Source organism: Scomber scombrus, chromosome 21 (assembly GCF_963691925.1).
Source record: "Scomber scombrus chromosome 21, fScoSco1.1, whole genome shotgun sequence".
Lineage (NCBI taxonomy): Eukaryota > Metazoa > Chordata > Actinopteri > Scombriformes > Scombridae > Scomber > Scomber scombrus.
The window spans coordinates 11000699-11028603 of NC_084990.1; the positions used below are offsets into that span (position 1 = coordinate 11000699).

Consider the following 27905-nt stretch of genomic DNA (forward strand, 5'->3'; position numbering starts at 1 on the left):
GAGACAAACCCTGGGGATCCATTTTTACTGGTAGATCTCCTCTCAAGTGAACCATCTTGTCTCACCTCAGAGTCTTCATGTGAGTTGAACCCACAGGGTGTCAGTGAGGAGCTGGTAGACCTGTCACAGGAGGAGCAGGCAGGTCCCCCTCCCGCCCAGAGCATGGAGACTTTGTCACCTGAAACTGGAGACAAAGGTTTATTCCCTGATCAAGTGACTGCTCTACCTTTAACCGGTAGCTCTACCCTGCAAGGTTTACCTGAGAGCTGCCTCCCACATAACCACATCAGCACGCCACTGGAGTGTATTGAAGGATTTGTGCCTTTGTTGGATTTAGAGGTTCCTGATTGTGATAGCAGTCTGAGCCTGTGTCCTGCTGGTCCTGCCTCTGTTATCTGCACAAGTGCGCCATTAGATTTATCAACAGAGGAGTCGGAGGTGGAACATGCAGGAACCACTGTAATTCGAAATCTGACTTCAGAGCAACAAGGTGAGACTGACTCCTTTGCTCTTAGTTTGTCAGCTGAACCTTCAGTGCTGACGGTGCCTCTGACTGAAGATGTCTCCAATCAGGGTGATTACACCAGTGAGAGCAACTCTGTGGAGAATGAGTCTGAGGATTTGATGGAAGATAAAATTAGCTCTGAAGCCAAAAATCAGGGGAATGAAGCAATGGCTTTGGATCTGTGTTTAGCCACTGATGAGGAAACTTGGGACATGAAACCACTGGAGCGTGTACAGAATGAAAGCGTTCCCGACCCGACAACTGAACATAGGGAAGAGGAGAGGCTGACGGACATTAACCAGCTCCAAGGAGCAGACTGTCATGAAGTGGCTCCTTTTGATTTTTCAGTCCAAGAGTTGAGCAGCTCTTCTCCTCAGGCTGGGTGGACTAGTGAGCAAACTGTGGAGACAATCTCCCTCTCTAAGATGGTGGTAGATGACTCACTGCCAATGGTTTCAGCTGTGAACAAGAGTGAGGATGATGTCTCCCCGCTAAAAGCTGTTTTCGACGCTTTAGACCAAGATGGAGATGGCTTCGTCCGCATCGAGGAGTTTATGGAGTTTGCTGCCGCCTATGGGGCCGATCAGGTGAGATGTTTTTCAGTTGCTTTCCTTTTTTTGAGCAGGGAGTTTATTGGGTAATGCATGCTGAGTGTAGTTCCATGTAAAACCATATAAAGCTCTATATACATAAATGATTTATCATTGATTTTCCGCTTAACCTCAGAGGGCTTCCTGCAAAAAGCCAGCGTAACTACATCGATTGAAATCCATCCGGCTGATGCCACTTCGTACTCAGTCTTTTATTCTTTAGGATCCAAATGTATTTTGAAACTTAATACAGTTGGAAGAAAATTGAGTACATTAAGTTTGGTCATTTTGAATTATACATTTGCATTCATAAAATGTGCTCATAGAGGTTATTGTGGTCCCTGATTATGTGTTTAAATATGTCCAAAAACTGCATCAGGTTTATGTTGACCTTACATATTATAAATTAGAGGTAACATGGACCCCACTAGTGTTAAATAGGCAGAAGGAAGCAATACACTTCAAGCTTATTTATTTCTTTAAGGTGTCAGGTTTGTTTATTTACCCTCTCCAATTCTTCTCCTGTGTCTCCTTTGAAGCAGCTCTCGAACTTAAGTGTAATAGGTTTGGCTAATACAGCCGCGTATTATTAAAACCATTCCTGGATTAGTTTGTCATGTATTTGGTGAGTGTTCAAGAGCTGGGATTTAGGTTATCATCCAGATAAGTCTGTCAAAGCATATTGGCTGAAATGAATTCTGTCAAGCTTGGCACTACTCCATATGTCAAATGACAAACACTCATCTTCCCATATGCATAGCCTGTGCTTTGGGGATAATCTGTGTAATGGTTGATGCATCTCACTCCACCCATGACCCCCTCCCGCTCTTTGTACTAAGCTTTCTACATTACTTTGTAAAAATTAAGTTTTAGTTACCAGTGAGTCAAAAGATAAAAATAACAATTCCTAAGAAATGAAGCCTAATTAAAAGGTGTCAGTCTAGCTTCATCAGTGTTTCTCTATCTGAGGATCCTGTTCACTTTTTCATCAGTCCATTACAACAGTAATTCTTTTTCCCCAGTGTGAAGTCATTGACTAAATAGTTTGCTAGATGTTGTGAACATGGGTAGTTTAAGTGTAGTAATTTGAATTTATACCTTTTTTATGTTCTGTGTCATTTTATACTGTATGTGCACAGTGTGGCACTTTTTCCTTTGTTTAATCCGTGCGTGAGAAAGTGTTCAACTGCCAGTTCGCAGCAGGTGTGAGTAAGTTATGAAAAGCAAAGCTGTTTGATTTGGCCTTTAAATTTTAATTCTCAGCAGATAGAGGCAGAGGAAGAACCCCCCCCCCCCCTCCAGGGAAGGAACGGACAGAGTTATGAATGAACAAAAGGACAACTTAATTAAAAGACAGCTGTTGGTCTCTGAGGGTGACGAAATGCTCATTGACATATGAGACAGTATGTACAAGTATGATAGCTGATGTTCATTACGGTTATCTCTCAGCCTGACAAGCTCTGAGATGTGTTTGCAAATGTTATCCTGATTATTGCGATAAAACTCTGAAAGACAACTGCTCTCTCGCTGAATTCATCTTTAAATTTCAACAATGAGACATCAGTCCTGTCTTCACCTGTGACTTTGATTCAGAGTAGAAACATGTAACAAGGGGCACACACAGAGCTCCAGAGTAAAAATTAGGTCAGTTTCTTTCCTGACGCTCTTTTCTGTATGCCTATCCAAATCTTTAGAAGAATCAGACCGATCTCTAGCAAGCGATCACACCATTTGCAAATAACAGTAAAAGGATGGATGCAAATGTTGATGTAGTCCACCTGGTAACAGAAACAAACAGTATTGTGCCCCGATGAGCATACAAGATCACTTTTTTTTAACTCGTTCAAGGGTCCCTATTTGTTGATGAAGTGATAAGAATAATCTTGTCACTGACACTGCTTATAGTTTATTTTAAAATATCCCCTTCCTAGTTTTAAAATATTGGTTTACATACGAGTATGATTCAGGAAATGGAATATATTAACCAGTATCAGTTGAACACTTTTAGCTGAACTTTGAACAAGGCCTTTTGGAGAGTACCCCACATACAAAGTGTGATGCTGGCTCACTAATGCTTTTTAATCCCTTCTCTCCCAGTTCAAAGCGCCTCTTTTGCCCCTGATCTGTCCCATGTCTAGCCGTAGGTAGAGGCAGGGAATTGTGAAGGATTAAAGAGTAAAATGTATTTTCCTGAGTCAGAGGGACTTCATGGTTTGGCCGATGTCCACCGACTGCCCTCGGCCTTATTTTGAGGGGATTTTGTCATGTTGGTCAAATGTATATTGATTCCACCTGTTGTTATGTCAGGGAGGGCTAAAGCTGCTAAATTTGCATGACACTGGAAGTTCACTTTATTTCATAGGTGTGGTCTGTTTTACTGTTATTCCAGACTGTTTGGTTTCTGGCGGAGTTTTTCCTCCTGCACCTCCCAAATATCCAGATTCCAGCTGATTCCTTTGGATCCTTGGATCTTGTTAAAGGTTTTCCTTGGACTGCCGGCCAGATTGTGCAGATTGATGACTTCTGTGTCTTTCTTTGTGTTTAGCTATCAGATATCTGGTTTCTAAGAGCCCATTTGCGCCCTTACAGGAAACTCCTCTCACATTTCTATCCTTTCGTGACCAGCGAGACACACAGCCTTTGGCGTGTTTGCCTTTTCCATTTACAATAAGTAAGCATGCAGGAGACAGACTTATCTTCAGAATTTGTGGAATGTTATATAATGGACGTAACCTTCAAGTGGATTTGGCATTCATTAGGTGAACTGAAGGATCAGTGGGAAAGTTGGGTCTGATCTAACAAGGCCTGCGTGCAGCCCCCCCAAAGTCGAGTGCTGATTGTTTCTTTGCTGACTTAGCAAATGGTTCATATCAGTTTATACTGCATGTGAATGTGCTTTTCATATTTGAATAAGCTTTGCCCTGATATGTCCTTGTGTTTTCAGTCACCTGGAGATAAAAATTGGTTTGAATAACCTCCATGCCTGAGCAGCTCCGATTAGTGAAATTTTACTGTTGACCATGGTGGTAACTCAAGTATTTCTCAACATTGCGGTTGAAAAAGCTGCAGAGCTATAATTTAACTAATTACTCAGGACCTCCATAAATAACACTTGGACACAAATATAAAGTTTGAACTGCCAGTAGGGATGTATGCCAAGTGGAGGTGGGGTTTAGGTTAGATCTGGGTGCCATAGAGAGGTTTATGAGCAGGAATTATTTGAGTATGTGAGTGTTTTTTACTTCAGACCATCAGTATAGCCGATCAGTCTATTTTCCTTTTGGTGTATTTTTTGTACTAAGCCTATACAACAAGAAGTCATCAGTCATATGTATTCTTATTAATCTTACAGTTAAAGTCAAGCTCGGAGTACTACAGGCCTCACATTTGTTTTCTCCTGTGCCTCTTTGCAAATATCCCAGCGACATGTCAGAGACAGCAGGAAAGTATTCATTAGGTATTTGCATGCATGTTAAGTCAGCGCTTGTTTGCCAAGCATGCAAATGTTTCCTCCAGAATTATTCCAGGATACGATAGTGACCATGTGTATACACACACATACTGCATTGTGTGTGGTTTGAATATGAGCATCATATAATCTTAAAGTAGAAAACCAAATTATAGTCCATGGTATGTCTACTGTCGGACATATTGCATTGTAGGAGAAACGAGGCTGGTGCTCATTTGAGATGAATCCAGTGAATTCCCCAATGAACACCCATCACTTGCTCTTTCATTATTTTGATTTGCAAGTGCTGTCCCTACCAGTCTCAGTGTGAGGCATCTCAGGAGAACCACTTTCTAAACAGGATATATGTTTTCTAGTAGAAGGTATCCCATTGCTGTTAAGTGGGAGTCATGAAACCACTGGTTCACACAGTTAGTCAACCATCTGATTTAGTTTAGTGATATTTCTCTCTTGTGTTTGGTACATTAAAAGCTGATCTGCTGGAGAACATTTTGAGGAACAACAGAAAAAAATGTTCTGCAGGCACGAGAGTTCAGCTATTGAAAAGATCTTTCTAACCACCACTCAGTGGTTTCACTCACTGGTTTTGACCCTCATTCTGCACAAAAGCCATACTGAACTGCATTGTGGTGGCAGCGCTCTGTCAGTCGACACTCCCAACCCTACTTTAGCCAGCCTCCCTCCCCTCACCCACTGCTTTTATGTACTGCCCCTCTAATCCACAATGGAATGTCCCATGCCCTGAAACGTCCCCTCTCTTGAGTTCACTTTGTGCAGTGATGTTTTATATACCAAGATGATTTTTCCTTGTCTTTTTTTTCCACTAACGATCATGGTTATCAGTCTTTTGTTTAGGAACTATTGTAAAATCCCCTCCAGGAAAGCCTCTCACCAAAGGGTATTCTTCTCCATGGGGTTATGCACAACAGCGGTCTGTGTGGAGGCGGTCAGGCGTGCCCTAGCACTGATTAGACACAAATAGAGGAAACAGAAAAACCACAGTGCCTTCACTGCTCCGCAAAGCAGGGGAACTGACAGAGTTCACTTTTGTTTTTAAATCACTTATCAATTATCACTATCTCTTAGTGCTGCACTTGTTAGGTGTAATTATGTATACTGTATATTATATCATAGTTATATTATGAAGTAAATAATCAACAACAAAGGCTTAAAATGTTAAATTTTGCATTAAATGACAAAAAACAAATCAAGAAGTAATTTGAAAAGTCACACTACAGGTAAACTCTATAATTGTATAACACAGGCAATGCTATCAACAACATGACGTTAAGAAAATGCTAAACCGGATCGGCTCTTGAGCATATTGTTAAAAGGGCCAGCCTGACAACTATGAAAAGGTCTTTCTTGCGGCTTAAGGCCAAAAAACTGACATCACAGTCACCTTTTAGTTTATAGGTTAGATCTAGAAAAAGCCAATAGGCTCCGTGAAAAGACCTAAGGGGCCTGGCACAACTGTACACACGTAATAACTGATGTAGGCCATGGATAACTTCCATAGTATGGCATCTTTAAACTACTGTGGTTTGCTTTCGGCTTCACAGTGGTTTATGTAGCTTTAGTGGTGGTTTCTTATGCTGCCTCTGTCTCTTACTGCAGACGCAGTGAATACAACTAGTTCACTGTTTAGTATAAACAACACTAACATATAGTATTCTGTAATCACACCTCAGTTCTTTCACCTTGCCCTGCAGAAGTGTTTCTGAATAGCCGCATGGAACAAAATGATTTCCTGTGAACTGTGATGCTTCATTGTGAAACGGATGAGGAAAAAGCTGTGTTCAAACGCCTACCGCTGACCTCAGCCACAGGTTTCTTTTTTACGAGTTTAAACCTTGCAAGACCCTCTTTCTTTACCAACCGTCTCTCCGGTGTATAGCAAACCCGCCTGCTGTATGGAAAGGTTTTATCATAGCAGAGATGGAGCCGGATGAGCCTCCATTTCAACATGCTAAACTTAACATTGCAGCGTTCCACCATTCAGTGAGACCAACCACTCCTCTCCCTAAATACAACTGGGTTTAATTCAGAAAAACCCAGATCATAAGCCACACGGTTGTTGGATTGGGTTTATTAGGAGTATCAGCCTTCTCAGCCTCCTGAGTCAGAGATCAGCGCCGCTAAGCAGATCAGCTTCTTGCTTGTTTTTTATGTGTAACCGATCTAAAAAGTGTACAACAAGAGAGGCCGCACAGCAGAATGAAAGTCTTAGTAAAATGACCATGTTCACATTGTGTGCCTACTTTCCCAAGAAGAAAACCACAGAAACCTCACCCGACATACTCTCAGGCTCCCTCCCAGCTAATTTTGTCAGTGATACACGCCTGAAATTATACTGTAATAAGGGGTTAGTGTAATTTTTTTTGCGATGGATGGCATTTGGCTTAGTCTATTATTTGTGTCAATAGATTTTGATTGCTCGGCGCCACCGATTATTCTGCAGATACAGTCTTGTTCCCAGGTTAGATCTTTGGGTGTCAGATAACCAGATGACAGTAGCTTCATCCTGGCTGACGTGCTGAGGAATTTGTTCAGGCTTTCTCAACACGGATCTGAATTTAGATTTCATTTCTTACACTTGGAGTCAGTTTTAACCTTAAAAAAATGTTGATCCTATGTTTTTTTTATGCTTTGAAGTTCTTTAGTTACTGAAGCTCACACCCCCTTGTTGCCAGGTTACGGACTGTAGGAATATACAGTATGTAGGAGCACTTATGTAACCTCCTTGTAACACATCATTTAATGTCAAGGAAAGATTCAACATGTGTAAAGGCTTCAGTAACATTTGTCAGCCTCATTTCTTTCTTTTCCCAAAGACAGTGCCCTTTGTACATATTAAAATCCCTGTAAAATCCACATTGCCCTGAATCCAATAAAACCAAAAATACATGACGTCTGCAAATGTAGATTTGTCTCTGGAGGTCAGAAGTCTTATATCAGTGTTTTTTTGCCATTGTAATCAAAACATTATTGGAGTTCACATAATCTGGACTCTGCAGTAAAACCGTCATGTGAGTTTTTGCAGGTTTTTTTTTTTAATATATCGCAGGGCCGAATGGGCATATGGTTTTTACATTGAAGTCAGTATGCATTGGCTCTTGTGCAGAAAACTTGCCCTTACATCATTTATTATGACTCTTAAAGCATCTAGGCAGTCAAATGACTAGGTTTCAGGAGAATGATTTTTTCTTTTACTGTTATCATGATGTAATCACTTTTAAATGTTTTGTTATTTTTATCTTTCAGGTAAAGGATCTGACTAAGTTTTTGGACCCCAGTGGCCTCGGAGTGATCAGCTTTGAAGACTTCCACCGTGGAATCACTGCTATTAGCAATGGAGGTGAGTCATATAGTCTTATTTTCCCAGACCTGGTGTGTCTCCTGTAGTCAGTAAACCTATCTGTGTTTTTTCCCTTTACACTGTTGACCTAGTGTCCCCTTTTTGTGGATTCAATCTGCCTGTTGTCTACGACTCTGGAGATTCCACATTTAATAAAACCTACCTACTAAAAATATTCTGACATAAAAAGGTCTCGCTTGTGCCATGTTTAATAAATGCAGTGCATGAAGAATCCATGTTGTGTATACCAGTGCTTTTACTATTCTATTCCTTTTGTAAGAACATGTTATCTTTTCAATTTAACTCAACGTTTAGTTTTTTCTGGCTAACCTGCTGTTAACCTAATTCTGGTGTAAAGAATGTCTCAGCAGCAAATTCACACACCTACATTTAGTCTCCAGCATCTGGCTCCATCTTTCCGCATTCCCCATGGCGCCAAATATTGTTGTCAACACAGTATGTTCACATCTATCTTTCAGCTGAGGGGAGAAGATTTTTTTTCAGAGGAAAAGCAGAACACTGACCCAAATACCTTGTTACTGGACTCAAAATGCTCTTATTCTTCCTTTAACCATTTTGCTGCCCCCTTGGTGCATTTTTTTAAGTTATTAAAAAAACCGCTGTAAGTTGTAAAGGCTCAAATATTTCCTCTTTAAATGGGAACAATGTGTATAGTAAGGCAGTGTTGACGCCTCCGCCAGATTTTTCAGGCTTCACATCATCCCTAAAAGTCTCTACAAAGAAGACATTTGAGACTTTTTCTCCTGCTACACCAAATGTCATTAATACGTTTACATCACTTTTGATCACACCAGCAAGTGAAGTACGTGCGATGGATTTATTTTACGAGACACCCCAAAGTGACATCATCGTAAAGAGTTTCTGCAGCAGCACACAGCGTCTCTGTTGACACGCTGCACACCCTTTGGTGACGTCACTGCAATAGTGTGCGCCGCTTGCCACTATTCGCTCGGCCTTTTGATATGTAGCATTCTTTCTCAAAGCTTTCTGGGTTGCATAGCTCCGGTTACTCAGAAAATTAATAAGTAATGCATTGGAAAGCATGAGATACACGGCCACATGGGCTGATTGGCCAGGTTTCAGAGCGCGAGTGGGACAGAGAACCTAAATAATTTACTGTTCTCTCTGTGCCGTCCTCTCTGTTTCTCTCCTTTTGGTCAAGTAAACCGTAGTAATTAAAAGTAATCGCAGAAAATTGGGGACACTGTCTAGGACCATATTGACAAGCTTGTCAAAACATCTTTGTGTGTGCTCGCTATTTTACAACTGATTGATTAATCTGTTGATTATTTTCTGGTTTCACCGATTAGCTGTTTGTTCTATATGTCGATTACTGTGTCCCAAAACCCAAGATGACTTCCTCAAATATCTTCTATTATCATAACCTACAAACCACAATGCACAGATATTCAATTTGAATCACATTTGAGAAGCTGGAATCGGATCATTTTGGCTTTTTTTTTTTTTTTCATAAAGCATGACTCATGAAGTAATCAATTATCAAAAGAGGGGGCAATTCATTTAATAGCTGGAAACTAATTGATTAACAATGACAACTAGTAGTTTTTAGTTTTATTTACAACATAAGCTATTTTAAATAATAAGCTTGATGGACAGTGGACACATCTGTTGTATATTAAATGTGAACTTAATATATAACAGTTGATTTTCTGTGTTTTGGTAGCTTTCACACATATCTTGTGACCATCATTTCTCATGGGTCTGAAACCAGCTGGGGATAATTGTCACGTGTTGATCATCGCTGTAGTCTGCTGTTAAAGACCCAACATAACCACAACTTCCATGATTCATTTCAGCTTTTGTTTTGCTTTTGTTTCCTTTCTCTCTCTCTGCACTTATAATTATCAACTCAATGATAAAGTGCCCAAAAAATGATCTTGAAAAAACCCCAAAACAATTTATATTTCTGTCACTTATTGTCCTGTTATTTTCTGCCTCTCTTCAGTATTTTCTAAGCAGATAGCAATGTGAATGATTTATTTCCAGCTGCAAGACATTTTCTCATTAGTGTGTGAGGATCGGCCCTTTACTGTAACTTCCCAAGTCAGTAACACACCGCTGTCAAAATTCCAGCGGGCCTGTAAAGGCAACATACACTTTTTCTAGACCCCTGTTTGCTCAGCTATTGATTTTTAGGTCCGTATTGTATTCTCTACCATTGTTGCCACAACCTCCGCTCCAATCAGATAGAAAAACCTGCTCTTTCAGCTCCCAAGCGGCTCTCCGGTCTCAAAACAAACTGCAATGCACTCCATCTTTATCTTTTATTTATTTCATTTCTGAACCACTTGTTACTGGCAGGGGTACCTTTTTTAATAAAGACTGACCCACAGGCTACGGAAATACCTCGTCTGCCTGTTGTGGCTATGGCATGTCTGAAACAAAACAAGTTAGTCATGGAAATATCCGTGTTGTTTGATATTTTGATAGTAAGCCATCAGACTGCAGGTGTTGAGCTCAAACAGGAGCCAGGTTCTTTTACACAGCTCCGCTCAGTGCAGACAGATTTCCCTTAAATGACCTGCAATGTGTCTCAAAGGGCAACGGGTTACATAAGACCAGGGGGCACAAAAACCTGTGGGTCTGCTGGATGTGTTTGAGAACACTGTTTGTGTTTTATTCTGTCAGTTGGGTGCTATTCACAGCTCTGTTTACTAGATACAGGAGTGGCTGATGGGACTCCGTCTCAAGTTACACTGCTTGTCTGCAGGTGCTTTCAACAGAAGCCTGTATTGACAAATTTGAATTGGATATGGATTACATCTTTCCCCTTTTTTTTATTGTTTTATTTTGCCCATACACTTATCACATGACATTCTACAGCCTTTGAAATATGAGCGTAAAAGTTACATAACCTTTACAGTCACATCAAGTTCAGATTGCTGACTGTAAATATGCCAAAGTAGGGCAGCTAGGGCACAAACTCTTAAATGTGCTGATTGCAGACTTGAGCAAACACATCAGAGGCAGAAATGTCAGTTTGTCTAACATCCTAATAACAGTGGAGTCACCTTTTTATTCCTTTGCAAGATAAGGAGAAATAGAAAACCTAAAAAGTGATGCGGCGTCATTGTGTTTTGAGAAAATGGAAAAAAACAATCCCCCAAACGACATACTTCCTTATTTAAGCCAGATTTGAATTTTAAATGAAATAATCCTGTTACGTAATCCACTTTACATTTGTTCTCAACTAAAGGTAGGGTTTAGAGACTGTTACATAAGGTTGTCTCTGTCACATCATAGATCTTTAAGAATCTGGCAGATTTGTGAATCAGTATTTTAATAATTTGAACCAAAAAGTAGAGAATAAATGTAAAGTAATATCTATGGTTCCTATGTCATTATCATTTTAAGTATTTCAGGAGAAAATGGACACTGACTTCTGTAAATATTCATGAATGTACACAATGCAAATTTATACATAATAATGAGAATGCATATTAATTTCCATCCATGACATTGTTGATTATTAGTTGCATTTTGCTAGAGAAGTAGAAAATTAATCAGTGTAAGAAAAGATTTTCATTTTTCCTATCAACAAGTGAATTATTACCTTTTTTATAAAATATTTACATTTGTGGATTTCCCCAATCACTGCTGTTGTTCCATGTACCTGCTGTGACACCTTCCTTCTCTTCTGTGTTCATAATGTCTGTTTGTACATGGATATTAGTATTATACACACCAGTCTTGTGTTTGTTGAGCCTCCATGGCTTGTTGACTTTCCGTGTTTATTATGCACACATCAGACCGGTCTTCTTCCTCTCTTATCTACAGGTCCAGAGCCGCAGCTCTACAATGTAAACTACAGTCCAGGGGATGGAGCTGTGGGCTGTCCAGAGGAATACGATGAGGTGAGGCGCCGTACAAGAGGCTTAGCCTCATTTTAGTATGTGGTCCAGTTGTTTTGCCTTCAGTTCCCATTGGTGCACACAGCAGCTCAGTGTGAAGGTCATAGGCTGAACTCCCTGTGCACTCTCGCTCTTCCCACTGTAATTCACCGAGTGGCTTGCAGAGCTATCATTACCACTCTGTGAATATTCCACAGACTGAACACCCTGGTTTGGCTGACACTAAATAGCATCTGGCAAGCTATGCTGTTTAGTATTCTTTGAAAAATATTGAATTAGGTGGAATGTGCCAGAGTTTTTACATGTGTGTGTGGACTTGTGTTTTTACAGTTGTGGTCAGCATATCTGGAATTCCTTTTCTCCTCTTATGCACGAAACTTGTATATTTTGACCATCATGGTTGCTGGCCTCTGCAAAATTGAAATGTTTCTGCTATTGTGTGCTCTTTGTGAAACATGGAACTATAACTTCAGATTGTTTTAGAGGCTAAACACTATGTAGTATCAGTGCCCTCACTTGGTAAGGGTTAGAAGTGCAGGCCTGTGTACTAAAGTCAAGAGTGCAAATGGATTCTCTCCTTCTCAGTCCAATTTAGTTGCTGCAAGAGTTCATAATTGTATAATTGATTTAGGCATTCATCAGAAACACTTTGGTAGAAAACCACTTACAAACACTGCATCCCATTTTGGTAAGACTAGTAAATCTATTACAAGAGACACTAATACAATGTCTGATGTATGATGGAGTCCTATTGGATTCATTCATTACTCCAAGGCTCCACAACACAATGGAGGCCCTGCTACAAATGTTGCAAAAAAGTAGAGATCTTTCATATATTATAATTGATAAAGTATCACAAAGTGGACCATGGGGAATTGGAGATTTTTGACATTAGACATTAAGTAATGTCAAATAGCATGTGTCCTAATTGTTTCATGAAGAAATAGATTGAACTCCTCTCCTGTGGTTCATAATAGCACCTGAATGATTTGTGATGTGGCTCAAATGCTTGATGTACCCAGTTACATTGCTTCAGGTGTCTTGGATAGAGTGTAGAAAAAGTCTAAATATTAATGTGTATCCGGTCCGGGACAATCTATGGTTACTTAACATCATTTTATAAACTGCTGAACAGTTTTTAGTAGGTATTGTTATTATTTATTACAGCTTTTATTGTAATATTAGGTTTATTTAGCAGTGGACAGTTGGTGTTTCAAATGCAGTGCAGCTAAAAACAAATGGATGAAAAAATGGCCACAAACAAAGATGGATGTGTTCTAAACGAGAAAATTAGACGTGACTCTGAACTAGTGTGGGTTTGTGGATTTATGAAATATTTTCTGCATTAAATAGTCGGGTTGCTGTGGCGACTGTTTACTGGAACCCGTAAGCAGAGTTTTGGGGGGAGGTTTGTGCATGTTTAAAGTAGACGCCACACCTGTGTCCGTGGCCTTGTTTTTCCCTCGGGTTTCCTGGCAGAAAAGGGTTCCTCTCTCTCAATGGCCGTGCTGTTCTTGCCCTGTTTGCTTTCAAAACAGTCAAGGTGAGCCTGAGGCCTGGCATAAGAGAAACGCAACGCCCCATCCACCCTGTTTTTTCCTTTTTTACTAAATTTTCTCCACCAACTTTCACATTTCCATCGCATATTTAATTCATACGTGACAACAGTAATGGTGGGGCCTAAGACGTGCTATAACTAGTGTTTTTTTTTTTTTGCTGCTTAAACTAATGCACTCAATTTGACTGTGTGCCAACAAAACACTACCATGCTGCGGAGCTTATAACATCTTGAGAGGCAGACAGTTATGGCAGGTTGTTGTGATGTATAGTCCTCATTCACTGTGCAGCCACAGACCTGTAGAATATGGCTTAATGATTTATTCTGTCACTCTGAGCCAGGAAGTGAAGCTCCTGGGAAAGATTAAACAGTAGCGATGTGGTGTTTTAACTCTGGGCTGACGGGGAGAAAGCTGGCTGTCTGAGCATTACAGCTGACTACTGATAGTCTTTGGACTTTGTCTCTGTCTCCACCCCTCTGGCCACCCAGTGGAGCTGAATGAGGTGTTACCTTCTTTCCCATTTTTCAGACTCTCTCTCTCTCTGAGAGTGAAGGTAAGGAAGCGTTAGTAGGAGTGATTAGAAGGCTCTGATGGCAGGCCAGCTTTCCTCTCGGTGACACAGGGCAGAGGATAGTTTTGGGCATGGTGAATAACCCTCTTGGCCCAGCTCCTCCGGGCGCTTCATATATACTGGTATGTTACGTGTTCCAGCATGACTCACCTGTCTTGACTTCTTCTGCTTTACAGCTCTGATACCATATAGTTTGTTTTTGTTGCTGATGCGTCAGTTATATCAGTCTACAAGTTTTGTGTTGAGCATTTGGTGTTTGTTGCATGGAAAGCCTTAAACTTGCTCTTTTTTTTTTTGCTTAGAGGTGTTGATGCAGCAGGTTTTTCTTGAAACAGCCATCTGACATGCAGCAGAATGCCTCTGAAGTCTGTTCATGCTGTGTGATTTGCTTGGTCGTTGGCGTAATTGGCATCAGAACTTACTGGCTAGACATGAAGATTCAAAATAGATTATCTTTAAAAAGCTGTGTTTGTCTACCTTTTCCCTCACACAAATTCATCATCCTAATTTAAAATATACCTGATGACATTTTTCATCGTCTTGTTAATATCTGTAATGGCGGTAACAGCTTGTTGAGCCATGTTATTATTTTGATTATCATACTATAGAAAGCTATAATTATGATATTGGAAGTGTATTCCACAAATGACCCCTGTTGATATTTTTGTAAATCATTTAGGTTAGTTGTGAATGTTGTTTGTGGTTTTGTTTCTGCAGCAAAATGAGGTGACGGACAGCGCGTACCTGGGCTCGGAGAGCACTTACAGCGAGTGCGAGACCTTCACCGATGAGGACACGGGAGCCCTCGTACCCCCTGAGATGCATGAAGATGTGGAGACGGACAGCGGAATTGAGGCAACGCTGCACGACCCCGAAGATGGAGGAAATAGGTCAGTGTAGACTGGAACCTCAGTCATATGCACAATGTCAATTTTCGCTTTCGCTTATATTTCCTGGACATCCTCAGCTGTGGGGAAACACTAGCTTCGACCCTGAATGACTTCCGCGATACATCATCTATCCTAATCCATTTGTCAAGTGAACCAGATCTACGTTGTCATCATAATGCCATATTAAACGCAGCTGGCGAATGCAGAGCTCGCTGTAAATGTGTGTCAGATCTCCAGCCAAGGGTTAGCTCTGGAGGAGCTCTGGACTGACCCTTCACACTGATCACATGATTCAAGAGTCTTTGCATGCCCAACGGTGGATCAGTGACTGCTCGGGTTCTATTTGGGTCACCAGACAGGCAGATTAAACAGAGGCAATAAATAGACAGCTACCACTTTATTGACCTCACGCCTTAAATATCCCTGAATACATCAGTGGGTAGAAAATCAGTCAAACGTATCTTAATATTGTTCTCCATGTAGGTTCTTCAACTTTTTCCCTAATTGCTAGTGAATTGCAGCTCCTGATGCACTCGTGCACCATGTATCATTGCAAGCAGCGTTTCACATATTCAGCGGAGACGTTGCCTGTTGATGTTTTCTCAGTGCAGCTGAACAGGAAAGCTCATCCAGAGATAACTTGATATGTGGACAGTGTAAGCACCAGAGACCTTGTACACAGCAAGACCCTTCCACCATTCTTTACTCAAGTCAGTGTGTCTAAGTGGATCTAAGTTGTATTGGCTGTAAAGAGACTGAGATCTGCTCATCTCTTATAAATTGTCTGATTATGGCGTAGAATGGTAGTGATGACAGTAAGTGAAATATTTAATTTTATCCCTTTTACTTTTGTCTCCTTTGGTGTACATTTGCTTGGGATTGGAGTTTGATTTTTTAAATGTTGCTTATTATAATGTTCATTGGAGGCTAATATGATCAGCTGGAAAATGTCCAGATATCTCAGATTCCTTCAGGGGCAGCACTGCCTGCTCGGGAAAAAAAAGAAGGTAATCTTCTATACTGACTGCTGGGTTAATGAACTGCATCCCCAATCTCTTGCAAATGGGCTAATGTTACACTAATGACACACAGCTGGTAGAGTGTTAAAATTGTAATTCTTACTGAGTCAAATAACACTGGCATCAGTCAGATTGAATAACCTTCAGTAGATTTGGTAATGGATTGGTTTTGATTATAACCAGGTGTAAAGGATCAAAAAAGGAGGGGGGACTATTCTGTTATTGCTTTAATAATGATAGAAAAATCACTTGAACTTTGTCTCTTTGGGGAAAGTTAATTCCATCTTAGAAGACAACGTAGCACCAGAGTAAACTGAGGAGGACAGTAGTGAGTCATGTTGAAGCAGAATGAGAGTGATTAACTGATTGTAACTCTATCACCCATTATTTGCATGTAGGATGCGTAGGACATGTTAAATCTTTTATGGTATCACTGTTTTTAAGATACGAACAAATTTGAGCGTGTAACCCAATTTATCTAATTTTGATTGGTTGAATAATTCTGCTACTTTATCCTGATTTGATCTTTTTTTTTTGTATGTTAAGAAAAGCTATGGGTTAACTTCTGCAGGGTAGGTATATGTCTGTACATGAGTTCTTGTTGATATAGTATTTAGGGCAAAGACAGAGGAGGAAGTGCAGAGCGCTGAGGCCTTAACTGCTGACTGTGTGACATGTCTGTCCGGCTTGATGACGGATTGGAGTGGTCTGCCTGACAGGGATATGTTTGGACTTCCCATTCCATCATTGACCCTGAATTCCAGGAAGTGTTGAGTTAGCTCTTTTATTGTTGTTTTCCCCAGCTTTTTTTCTTTCCTTGGCATGGAATTATCCGACTCTCCCCCACTCACTTATACCGTCACAACCGTCAAGTGTTTTGCTGACTGGAACACTACTACAGTAATACGCTATGACCTTTTTATATTCTCTCGTTACCACTCATTGCTCATCAGTGACTTCATCATCATTGAGTCTGGTTCCTGTTAAAAAATGTGGGCAGGTTTGTCATATCCAACTCATGTGCATACAAAACAAGCCCTTTCTAACCCCTTTTTTAAAAAGGTGCTTCCAAATCAAAAGGGGGGGGGGGGGGCGCGGCGGCGCGGCGATCAATAACTAAACTGAGGTTGTGCCATGCAGCCTGGTTAGCCTAGCTAGCTCTAGAGTGTGCAGCCAAAGACGTATTCAGTGTAGGAGTATATGCGCTGGACTAAGGATTAAGAATCTAACAGGATTAGCCTCCCCCACCCTCCTCTGTCCTACCCCTGTGTCCCCACACACATTTGGCCCTTGGACAGTCAGCAGGACTGTCTGTTGGCCGTTGCTTAGCCTCAAATCTGATTAACCCACTCACAGTCAACCCTTTCTGGTACAGCATCAAGTCTACTGGGTGGTGTAGATGATGCACAAACAGTAACCGGGCACTGTAGATTGGTAGCCCATTAGGACTGCAGACTTGGCTGCTTTCAAACGCCCAACCCTTTGTTTCGTCCAAACTGGAGAGTTGGGGTTTTATTTTGATTTGGCGTAACCCGTGAAACTTCAGGATTCCACTCTGGTTGTCTGGGGTTTTAACTCCAGTTGCTCCTCGGCTTTCACGCCAGGGCAGCGGGAGGCGTATAAAGATGCGGTCTCTTTCCTCACCGTCCCTCAATGTGAGGGACCTCAATATGGGGCCAAGTAACAAGAACCTGAGTAAAGGGTAAGTGACTTCAAAATTGGTCTTGTTACTATTTAACCAGTTGAGCCTAATGTCCAGGGCATTACTGCAGCTGAAACTGCATTGTTGTCTGGTTTAAAAGACTGAAGAGGGTCCAAAGTGTAATTTGTAAAGTCTGAATGCTTTTTATGTAACAGTAGATGATTTTGGCAACTTTAAATATCACCTTGAATTACTGTGTGAAAATTCAGCCTTGAAATGGAGAGCTGAATGGCAAACAAGTAAAATGGTCTGTGTCATTGTATGCTGAGAAACCAGGCGTTACTGCTGATTTGGACATCCTCGTCCTGTGTTTGCTTAAGACATCTAACATATCCTGTTTGACTACAGGAAAGGCCAACTTTCCAGCCTTCCTGTTAAATAAAGATCAAGGAGTTTATTAACTGAAACTCACAGCAAAAACCTTCAGATCCAACAAACAGATTCCTGTTGAGTTGTGTGAGACGGCCAATTGTGAAAGCCCAAAGTCATAGCTGTGTCACTCAGTGCTGTTAAAGAGAAACTTTTAATGACTGATTTTCAACCAGCGTTGTCTAATTACAACGTGGGTAGCGTATGCAAATGAACAATGCTTAACTTCCTTCCATGTTGCCTGCACCCAGAGCTTCCCACTCATTTGCTAGTGTTTTGCATCACCTTGTGGACCTTGGAGACCTGCCTGAGACTACAAAACACGCTTCCTCATTTTATGTAGTGGTGCCTTCAAGGACTGACAAATATGTGTCTCCCAAAACACTCCATGTTACACAAGCGATAGGGAAAAGCAGACACTAAAATATCATACTGCTAAATACTTTAAAGTATCAATATTTGGAAGAAAACTAGTTTTATGATGCAAGGCTGAATATCAGTGTTGAGGAGGAAGTGACCACCAGAACTGTCTTATAGTGGCCGCCAAAAGACAGGCGCTACAGCCAAGTTAGCTTTGCAGCATTGACTGGTGAGGATCGTCGTTGTAAATAGGTAAAAGAAGCAGTATTCAATCGCAGTCTTGCACCGCTTCATCAACAATCTCAAGCTTAAAAGGAGACATCAGACTCGAAGGTGTTTTAACGGTCCATCAGTAGCTTTGGCATGTGTGCAGCCAAGCAGCTCTTGATAAGTTTGCAATGATGGATGTAACTGACTCCAGCACACATATATCCAGACTGAATGAGGAAGAACGTTTTGTAAATAAAAATAAGCCTCGGTTAAGAGATATGACCCAGCTCAGTGTTTGCTAAATATGCACTTTGTTGGCCATAAACACAACATCAGGGGAGTCAGTAAGTCTAATTGGACGGGCGTGTGCGATACATTCTAGTTGTTTTCCCCCTTAAGAGCAGTGTGGAAAATCTACAGCCTTTTCCTCAGTTTCCTTTAGTCATAGGGCACCAATTTCAAAAATAATTGCACATTTCTATCGCATAGGTGACCTAGTTCTTCTCTCAAGCTCGACCCACACGATGGCTACTCATGTCTCGAGTGTTGCCATCATGGTTTTGCACCAGTAAGGCACAAGACGTTTTGTTTCAGCCAAAGCAGCCTTCAGGATTAATGTGAATTAACAGATTACCTTTGAAGACAAGTGATTGTCGAACTTGTCCAGATTGCCGCTCTTCCTCGGGGAAGATTAATTGTGCTTTGGGATTTACAGTAGCTGCTGGTCATTTTCAGGCTTCTGTGTCCAACACACAAATGCAGAGTACTAGAGCATGTCTGTTTTCTTTGAATAAAAGAGGTAGAACATGAACCTTGTTTTGGGTTGGACTCTTTTTTTTAAGTGGGCAGTTTTTTCGCTGTTTTTGTATCCAGCGTAGATAAACAGATGTCCATTTTTATCCTGTCTAAACCTGAAACATTTTCCTCTATTTTTGTCTGGGAGCTAAAGTTAACTGCGCTGTTGTTTGTATACACAAGTGAACACACAGTAACAGAGTAAACCTTTCTTGTATGCCCCATCCAGGTTTTCCCTGAACTCGGAGCACCACAACAACTCCCTGGTGACGGTCATCGGTGGAGAGGAGGAGCACTTTGAAGATTTCGGGGAGAGTAATACGTCAGAGCTGCTACTGGAGAGCAGCGTGGAGGGAACCGGTGGGGGGGGTGACTCTCTTCTCACACAAACCCCGGAGCAGGTCAATGGCTCCTCACTTCTCTCTCCAAGGTACGAGCCTGTCTTCCCTACACAACCAAATGTGCCAGAACCTTTAATTCCATTTAGTCTAATCTCCTATATGGACAAAGTCATTTTGAAATGTAGATACCCAGAAGGATATTTAATTGATGTGAAAAAAAAAATATAATTTGGACCAGGCTGTCAAATCACAACTTCATCTCTGGTGTTAGATTGTCAGCTGTATTATCCTGGCTCTGATTTACATTCTTCAGAGGGAATGTTTTTCTTTCAGTAAAGACACTGAGGTCAAACAGTGATAAGAGCTATCTGGAGACGTCCTTCCCATGCCTATCTGCCTCCTTTCTCTGGCAAAGGGCAAGATAATGCAGAGAATACAAAGTTCCTTCCTATCAGTCTCACTCTCACTGTTGCAAAGTTATTGAAAATGTAGATACTGGGCTGTACTCTGTTTCAAAACTGTCATTAGCTGCTGTCGGATGACCCAAAGCGAATGTTTCACACTCGTTGTCTTTGAATCAGAACGATGGCGTCGGTTGCCAGGCCTTCTGGGACACACAGAAGGTGGATGTTTTTTTGGATTGAGTTCATACAGAGTATCTTAACAAGCTTCACTGCTGGGCAGCCAGATAGAGATACAGATCGACTTTAGCAGTGTGAGACTTCTGACAAACACCAAAATACAACCAAACACATACGGACATTCCTCTCTTTGGCACCATTTATTTGTGTTGAAGCACCTACTGTGGTGTTTTCCCAGTCATCTTTTTCCTCCCTCGTGCTCTGTTGTTGTCAGAGACTCAAAACAGGATAATGCATAGTTCCCGCTTGGGTGATATTTCCATGATTTGCCTCACCAGGAAGCTATTAGGCTATTTTTATAACCCATTGACAATATGGAAATAAGCTGGTGTAACTAATAGTAATGTTACATGTATCATTATTTAGGGCTTCATGGAAGCACAGCCTTACTGTTCATGAATTGAAGGAGCTGCAACTAATCATTATTTTCATTGATTAATCTGCAAGTTATTTTATTGGTTAATCAGTTGATCCTTTTATCTATTTCTTGAAGTTCATGGTGACATCAAATGTCTAGTTTTTTCTGATCAATAAATTGACTATCATTTATGACACAGAAAAGCTTCAAGTACTCATATTCATGAAGCTACAACCAGCAATTTTTCATTTTTTTCTTAAAAATGACTAAAGTGAGTAATTGGCGATCAGAAGTTCCATATTAATTTTCTGGCGATTGACTTTAATTAATCATCCAATTATTGCAGCTCTAAGCCAAAGGAAGGTTGGATAGCTGAATATGAAGTTTTGATGTACACTTTATGATACTTGTGTATATTTTGGTATTTTAAGAGAAAGTAGTGAAAAGGACACAATTTGTGAATAAAATATACTCTCAAGTGACCGTTGAGAATCATAATGTCACCAATGTTGATGAATGCACATTTTTTATATTATACATATAGTGTATGGTATGTAAAAGATTACTTCAATTGCAAGTGCAGAAATCTGCTCAGTTCTTAGGCTGGAAACACACACACACACACACACACGCACACGCACACACACACACAATGCATCCCACAAACTTCACCCACTCAGTGTGAATGCGTCACTGTGTTTTGAGCCAATCATGCTCACTGTTAGCACATGTAACAGCCTACACACACCCCCACAGTTATCTATTTACATATTACAGAACCCTGACTGCACGCACACACTGTTTGGTTCGTTGCTATTCTACACAAAACTAAAATTCCTTCACAACGGTGGAAGAAACCGGCTCAGCACAGCAGCGCATATGACCATCAAGTGACACTCAGTCTTGTCATGTCACGCTGCCTTTCTGCCTACATAAACAGGAACCTGTGCCAGTTTGTTGCGTAATTCAGACCTGACTCGCTCCCTGAATGAACAATCAGCTGGTAGAGGTGATGTGAGGAGAGGGTGTAAAGGCTTCCACACTTATTTTTCTTTACTTCCAAGCTTATGTTATTTTGATGTAGTTCACTTAATAGTAGTTTTTCTGTAAGTTGTCTGAGCTCGCTACAAAGATGCCAAGGTTGAAAAGACAAGAATGTTTGGCCGCAGGGAAGAGAAAAGAAAATTTTATCAGCTCCAAAGAAAGATCAACACATTCTTTCTCCTGAGAATGTTTTGTTTCCTGACACTTTCCCCGAAGAATAAATCACAGCCTCACCGCACAGTCTGTTTCACGTCTCCTTCCCACTGTAACCCTCACACTTTTTATTCTTTCAAACTCTTCTGTGAAGTTCACTAACACCCCCTGAACCCTCCCCCTACTGAGGTGCCCTGTCCTACCTCAGTGCACCCCTTCTTGTCTGTCACTCACCACTTCCTCCTCTTCCTCCCTGTTTCCTCTTTCCAGTGCACCTGCTCCTCTCCCTGACTGCTTTCAGAGCTTCCTCAGGGAGGAGGCGCTGGACTTTTTCTGTAGCCAGTGTCACAAACAAATAAGTCGTCTCGAGGACCTCTCCACTCGTCTCAATTTCCTAGAGATGACTAGGTAACACATCATTCACAACTCACTCCGATCATACGCTGTGTGAATGTGTTTGCAGTGTTGATTAGATACAGCTATCACGTGTGTTCTCATCAAGTGTGCATGCTGTGTTGGACTTGCAACAACATGGTGTGCGCTATGTTACGGAATGTACATGCATTCATACATTATGGTATATTTGCAGGGTCTATTTTACCTCAAATGGTTCTCTAGTTATTTTTCATCTGCACCTTCTTTTTGTGTGTGAGTTGTTAGCATTTTTAGCTTATTACTTGGAAAACCTCACTTACAGCATTTCCATGTCTACATTTCACTGTGTAGTTGTTTTATCACTGTTAATTTGAAAGAGGCTGTAGAAATATAAAACAATAAGTGCAGGTAAGTGGTTTCTATTTGTATTTGTTTTTGTTTTGATTGTAATTTTTCATGTCATCGCATTCATGCTTTATTTGAGTTGTTGCAGAATGACTGCTAATAGTGGAGTAAAGCTTTTCAAAGGACTTTTTTTTTTTTATCAGAACAGACTTACTGATCCAGGATTACTGGCCAGTAGCTGTATTACAGAAACTTGGTAACCCTGAAATCCCATTTGATCTGTTAACCAACCGTGTAAATTTGGGGTAGAAGAAGGTTCAGAGACCTTCATAATTTAAGAAAAATGTAGAAATCGATGTTACTTCTATTTTTACACAGCTACAGGCGACTCTGATTTTCTGTAAAGAAAACAGATCCTAGATCAGCATTTAATTGTCGCTCCTATAAAAGTATGCTGCTGTGTTTGTGTTTGTTTGCTGTGAGTAATTTGCAGTTACGCTTTCAACAAAAAAATCTAGTGATTTGTTTTTTCATCATGCCCCCATTTTTTTCAGTGGGGGTCCTCTGCTAGCAGAGAGAGGGCTGGGGTTTGGATAAGAGCAATACCAGGAGATGGTGTCTCTTTCCTCTATCCTTTTTCTCTTCCTGACCATTTTCCTGTTGTTTTTATCTCCCCATCCAGCGCAGGCAAGAGGCTGTCCAGCAAGAAAGTAGCAAGGTAAGCAAGATAGTTGCTCTTATGTCAGTAGCTAATGGTTCATTTGTTTTTGAATGTAATAGATAGTTAAGCTTGGCATCAGGAAACGACTGTGTATAAAATGTGAAGTGGATCCAGAAGCTGTTGAGTCAAGTGTTCCCTCTCCACATGTAGACACCTCCTCCAGAACAGCTCCATGACTCTGGACACAATGAGCGACCTGACGCGAGACATCCTGGAGCTCGCCGACAACGACATCACAGATAAGGTGAGTGTTCAGTAATCAAGGGAGTTAATTGATCTTTTCTTACCCTGCTTGGTTACACACTTTCACAACCTGTAAGCTGACAGTTTTTCACTCTCCATTGAAAATCCTGAGCTGTTAACCATAACACTTGAACTCTCTGCAGGTGCTCCTCCTCGAGCGTCGAGTGGCGGAGCTGGAGAAGGAATCGGAGGCATCGGGAGAGCAGCACGCACGGCTGCGCCAGGAGAACCTTCAGCTGGTACACCGGGCCAACGCCTTTGAGGAGCAACTGAAGGAGCAGGAGTTGCAGGCGGATGAGCAACTACAGCAGGAGACCCGTCGTCACAAGGATGCACTGAGCAAGCTGGAGAGGGAGAGGGGGCTGGAGCTTGAAAACCTACAGTCTAGGTATGTTTTATACCTTTTACATAAAAACCACATAAGGCAAACCAGAAAAAGGGGACCAGTTTGTTGATTCTGATGCCAGCGTTGACACATTTGTTGGAGCAATAGTGGCTCAATACTGCCACCATCTGGCACTCACCCACCCCGAGCAAAAGTTGTTTCTCTGTGGTATATGTTATTTGTGCTGTGGTTGCTGCTGTGTGTGTCTAAAAAAGATTTGTGTTTGTTTCACAGACTGCAGCAGCTGGATGAGGAGAACAGCGAGCTGAGGTCCTGTGTTCCCTGCCTACGAGCCAACATCGAGAGATTAGAGGAGGTGAGAGATCACCTGTTAGCGTTTTTTCTCCCGGTCCCTATTCTTCAATTTTACCACTCGCCAGTTTTAAAGCTCTTCTTCATCCTCGTATACATTGTTTGTTTTGTTTTTTTTAATTTTCCAGGAGAAGAGGAAACTGCAGGATGAGACAGAAGTCATGACCGACAGGTTGACAGAGGAGACGGAGACTCGAAGGAAGATGGCTGACAAGCTGAGCCATGAGCGCCACCAGAGCCAAAAAGAGAAGGAGTGTACGCAGGAGGTGCGACTGCTTTCTCTATGTGCAGCACAAGCAGTACTCTGTGTTCATAATATCACTATACACATTTTCTGTTATCTGTCAAATAAAATGACATGCTATTGCCTCAAAGAATCAGGTGTGATCTCCAAATATTCTGTCTGCACTTTACCCCTGACTTTATAAGCGTCTTACTTACCGATGACCCTTTTTCTGTTTGTACCACAGCTTATTGAAGACTTGCGCAAACAGCTTGAGCACCTACAGTTATACAAGTTAGAGGCTGAAGCAAAGAGAGGCCGTTCACCCGGCGCGGGGCTGCAGGAGTATCAGTCACGCACCCGTGAAGCAGAGCTGGAGCAAGAGATCAAACGGCTCAAACAGGTAACACACATATTTTGAGTTTCCACACCTCTGTTTTTCTTCACTGTTTTTATTTGATGTTTTTTCTCATTTGTCGCTCTAATTACACTGCTTTGAAATGGAGGGATGGTTTCAGATCAGACATACATGTTACATGCGACTTCTCTGTAGGACAACCGCAGCCTGAAGGAGCAGAATGACGAGTTGAACGGACAGATCATCAACCTGAGCATCCAGGGAGCAAAGAACCTGATGTCGGCCTCCTTTTCCGACTCCCTGGCAGCTGAGATCAACTCTGTGTCTCGTGGTGAGGTAGGTGTCGAGAGCAGGAGCGAATGTGCTCAGTTCAAATTTTATGCGATTCTATTTTTAGGGGCTTTTCACACCTGAAAGTGAACCAAGGCCTGAACAAAGGTTTGTGATAAATTATGTGAGCACACTAAAGACCTTTACATGGCATAACTACGCCTGTCATCATGAGCTGTGTGTGCTGCATCTCCCTATATTTGACATTGATTGGTTTGTCTGACATAGGCGTTCTGTCAATTCACAGATTCAATTTGTTGCCACTGTAATATTATTATATTTTTATGTCATAAAGAGGACATTTTTCCTTGTCATTGACTGATGCACTGCTTTTTCTACTGGCATCAAGCACCTTTGTATACTGCTGCTGCAGTTTTGTTATGGTTTGGGTATTCAGACCAGAAAAGTCAGAAAGGTGTGAAAGGGCCTTTAGTGTTACTTCACTGACTTCTGTGTCTTCTGCTTGCAGTTGATGGAGGCCATCCACAAACAGGAGGAGATCAACTACAGACTCCAGGACTACATTGACAAAATCATCGTGGCCATCATGGAGTCCAACCCCTCCATTCTGGAGGTAAAATAGACACCATCTCGACTAAAGGGCCACTTACAGTGACTCCACATGCTGTTAAAATATCGGAGACTTTACTTAAAGCAAACTACCAAGAGAAGATGTAAAAATATTCTGACGTAATCTTGGTAGAAAAACAAACAACGCACTCAACTCATCCAACTCCCTTCCTACCCTTCCACTCCCGAACCCCAAAAAGAGGAATTTAAGAAAAAGTCCATGGCTGTCAGTGAAAAATAAGCTATATTTTTAGTTCCCTTGACTCTGTGCTTATTTGTGAGTGTCTGTGTCAGCCCTTAGATACACTTGGGTTCTGGTGACGTCCATGTATTTGGCTAGAGGGACCTAAGTCTCCCCTGTTGACTGAATGAATGTGTAAATGTGTGTAAGAGATCAGTGAGGATTAGAAATCTTCCCATTCCTCTCCTTTAAAAAGTGTCAATATTTGATTGAGCTTAAAAAAAAAGATCAGACAATTATACCTTTAAGGCCTTAAATCAAAGGTTATCCAAGTATTCATGTCTCAGTTTAATCAGTATGGTGGTATGTGGGCTGTGTAATCCTGAACCAAGCTGAATTGTGTTTTTAAATCACAGGCGACATGAAGCACTGGTCAGGAGACGACGAGCAGCAGTTTCTCTTTTGAATTTATTTGTCTCTAATATGTTTTAAAGCTTGCTCTGCTGCCTACTAGTCACTAAAACAGCATGTTGTGTCCTTTAACCAAGTTCCACTGTCTTTCCAGTGAACCCAAGGGCATCATCGAGGATGAGAAATGCCCAGAGGGGGTGTTTTGTGTGTGTGTGTGTGTGTGAATGACGTGTTGTTTTTGTAACCGAAAGTTTGGTGACACTAGAATGAGTAACAAGAATGACAGTTATTGTTGCAGTGTCCCACACGAAGGAACTGGTTTGTAATTTGCTTCATCTCATTTATTTTTACAATGAAACAGGGTCCCGGAGCTCAGGTGGGCTGGAAACCTCACATGGGGAAAGCACTACATTTCCTATCATTCCCTTAACACCTCTGGCACAAACGATAGATAACTGACACTTATCTCTTAAATGTAGATTCGGTACTGTAACTGACAACCTGCTCATACTGACAAGTTCACTTTAAGCTCTCCGAACGCTAAGCATGAAGGGAAACTATCGAGTGATCCTAGGAATTGTAGTGTAGAGGGTTTTTGTTATTTTTACAGCCCACCTGATCCCAGTGTTCTCTTGCTGAGTGAAAGTGACAGGGAGCAAGCTGATCCAGGTTACTTTTTTCTTTTATAGCACATGTGAAATATCGTCAGTAAAAATGTTATTAAGACTGAAAACTGCTGACGTTTGACAGGTTATATGTGAAGAATCAAATGGTTGTACTTTGCACTAAGTTTTGTTCTGATATTGTTTTGTTGAAAGGAAGAAAACAGAGTTAATTGTGAAGGGATCAAATCATAAATGAAGGTGTTTATGAAACCTGTTATGAATATAAGAAGTATGTGTGTGGGATTTGTTTCTGCAGACTAACTGTACCAGCAAAGGTGGGAGCTGGTGTGGGATCAAGCTGCAGACAACCCGCTCATGATTTTTTTTTTTTTTTTTAAATGCATCACACTAACCGTAATGCCATATTTAATTGGAAATATTCAAGAATACTATAAACAGTTCTGCAGCCATGTCTCAAGATGATATGATCTGCAGATAAAATATAGAGGGAGGCTTGGCAGACTTTGGTAGCAATAATGCTGGGAAGGAAGTGGACATTGATGGAGAGCAGATGAAACAAAGCTGCTCTTTATTTCCTCTGCTTAAGCAACATCTGCTTTTTCACTTTAGTATCGCGATAAGATGCACGGAGCGACGGAGGACTGATGCTTGGCTCAAGGGTACTGTGCAGCCATCTGTCAACACTTTGAGGACATACCTTTCCGACTCCGAAACCGGACTTTCGTGTCGGATTTACCTACAGCACCAGACGTCTTGACGGATTTATAGTCGAAAGGTAGTCGTCCTGTTTTTGTCCAAACAGCTTGGCGTTCTGCACCAACACACAAAAAAACAAACAATGCGCTCAAGAGAATTCCTATTTTTCACCCTGCTCACCTGTTTAAGTCGATCTCACTGCTCTTCTTCACCTGCCACCCCATGGAAAATGGCCTTGGATGTAAATGACTTGTACATGTAAAGTTTTTTCTACACTCATTCTAGATTCTAGGTATTTTTAT

The 27905-nt window shown here is 41.2% G+C and overlaps 1 protein-coding gene across 3 annotated transcripts; it reads left to right on the forward strand.

Moving 5' to 3' along the window:
- Positions 1–944: 944 nt before the first annotated feature.
- Positions 945–27743, forward strand: rab11fip3 (RAB11 family interacting protein 3 (class II)). Of its 3 annotated transcripts, XM_062442754.1 has the most exons (14): positions 945–1092; positions 7829–7922; positions 11742–11818; positions 14663–14835; positions 19520–19720; positions 23230–23265; positions 23419–23512; positions 23655–23899; positions 24131–24212; positions 24337–24474; positions 24679–24834; positions 24985–25125; positions 25589–25693; positions 27517–27743. In XM_062442754.1, exons 1-14 carry the CDS (start codon positions 955–957, stop codon positions 27550–27552), a joined length of 1716 nt encoding a protein of 571 aa, XP_062298738.1. In that variant the 5' UTR covers positions 945–954; the 3' UTR covers positions 27553–27743. The 3 variants fall into 3 exon arrangements, with proteins under 3 accessions (XP_062298738.1, XP_062298739.1, XP_062298741.1); XM_062442755.1 differs by having other exon boundaries at positions 25589–27743; XM_062442757.1 differs by lacking the exons at positions 945–1092; positions 7829–7922; positions 11742–11818 and adding an exon at positions 13907–14067.
- Positions 27744–27905: the final 162 nt, after the last annotated feature.

What these genes read in the sequence shown, in the direction of transcription:
- rab11fip3 (XM_062442754.1), top strand. Translation starts at nt 955, where the DNA reads ATGGTTTCAGCTGTGAACAAGAGTGAGGATGATGTCTCCCCGCTAAAA. An exon ending in TCCAGCAAGAAAGTAGCAAG is followed by an intron (nt 23,266 to 23,418) that starts GTAAGCAAGATA and finishes CTCCACATGTAG; the next exon opens with ACACCTCCTCCAGAACAGCT. An exon ending in AGATCAAACGGCTCAAACAG is followed by an intron (nt 24,835 to 24,984) that starts GTAACACACATA and finishes ACTTCTCTGTAG; the next exon opens with GACAACCGCAGCCTGAAGGA.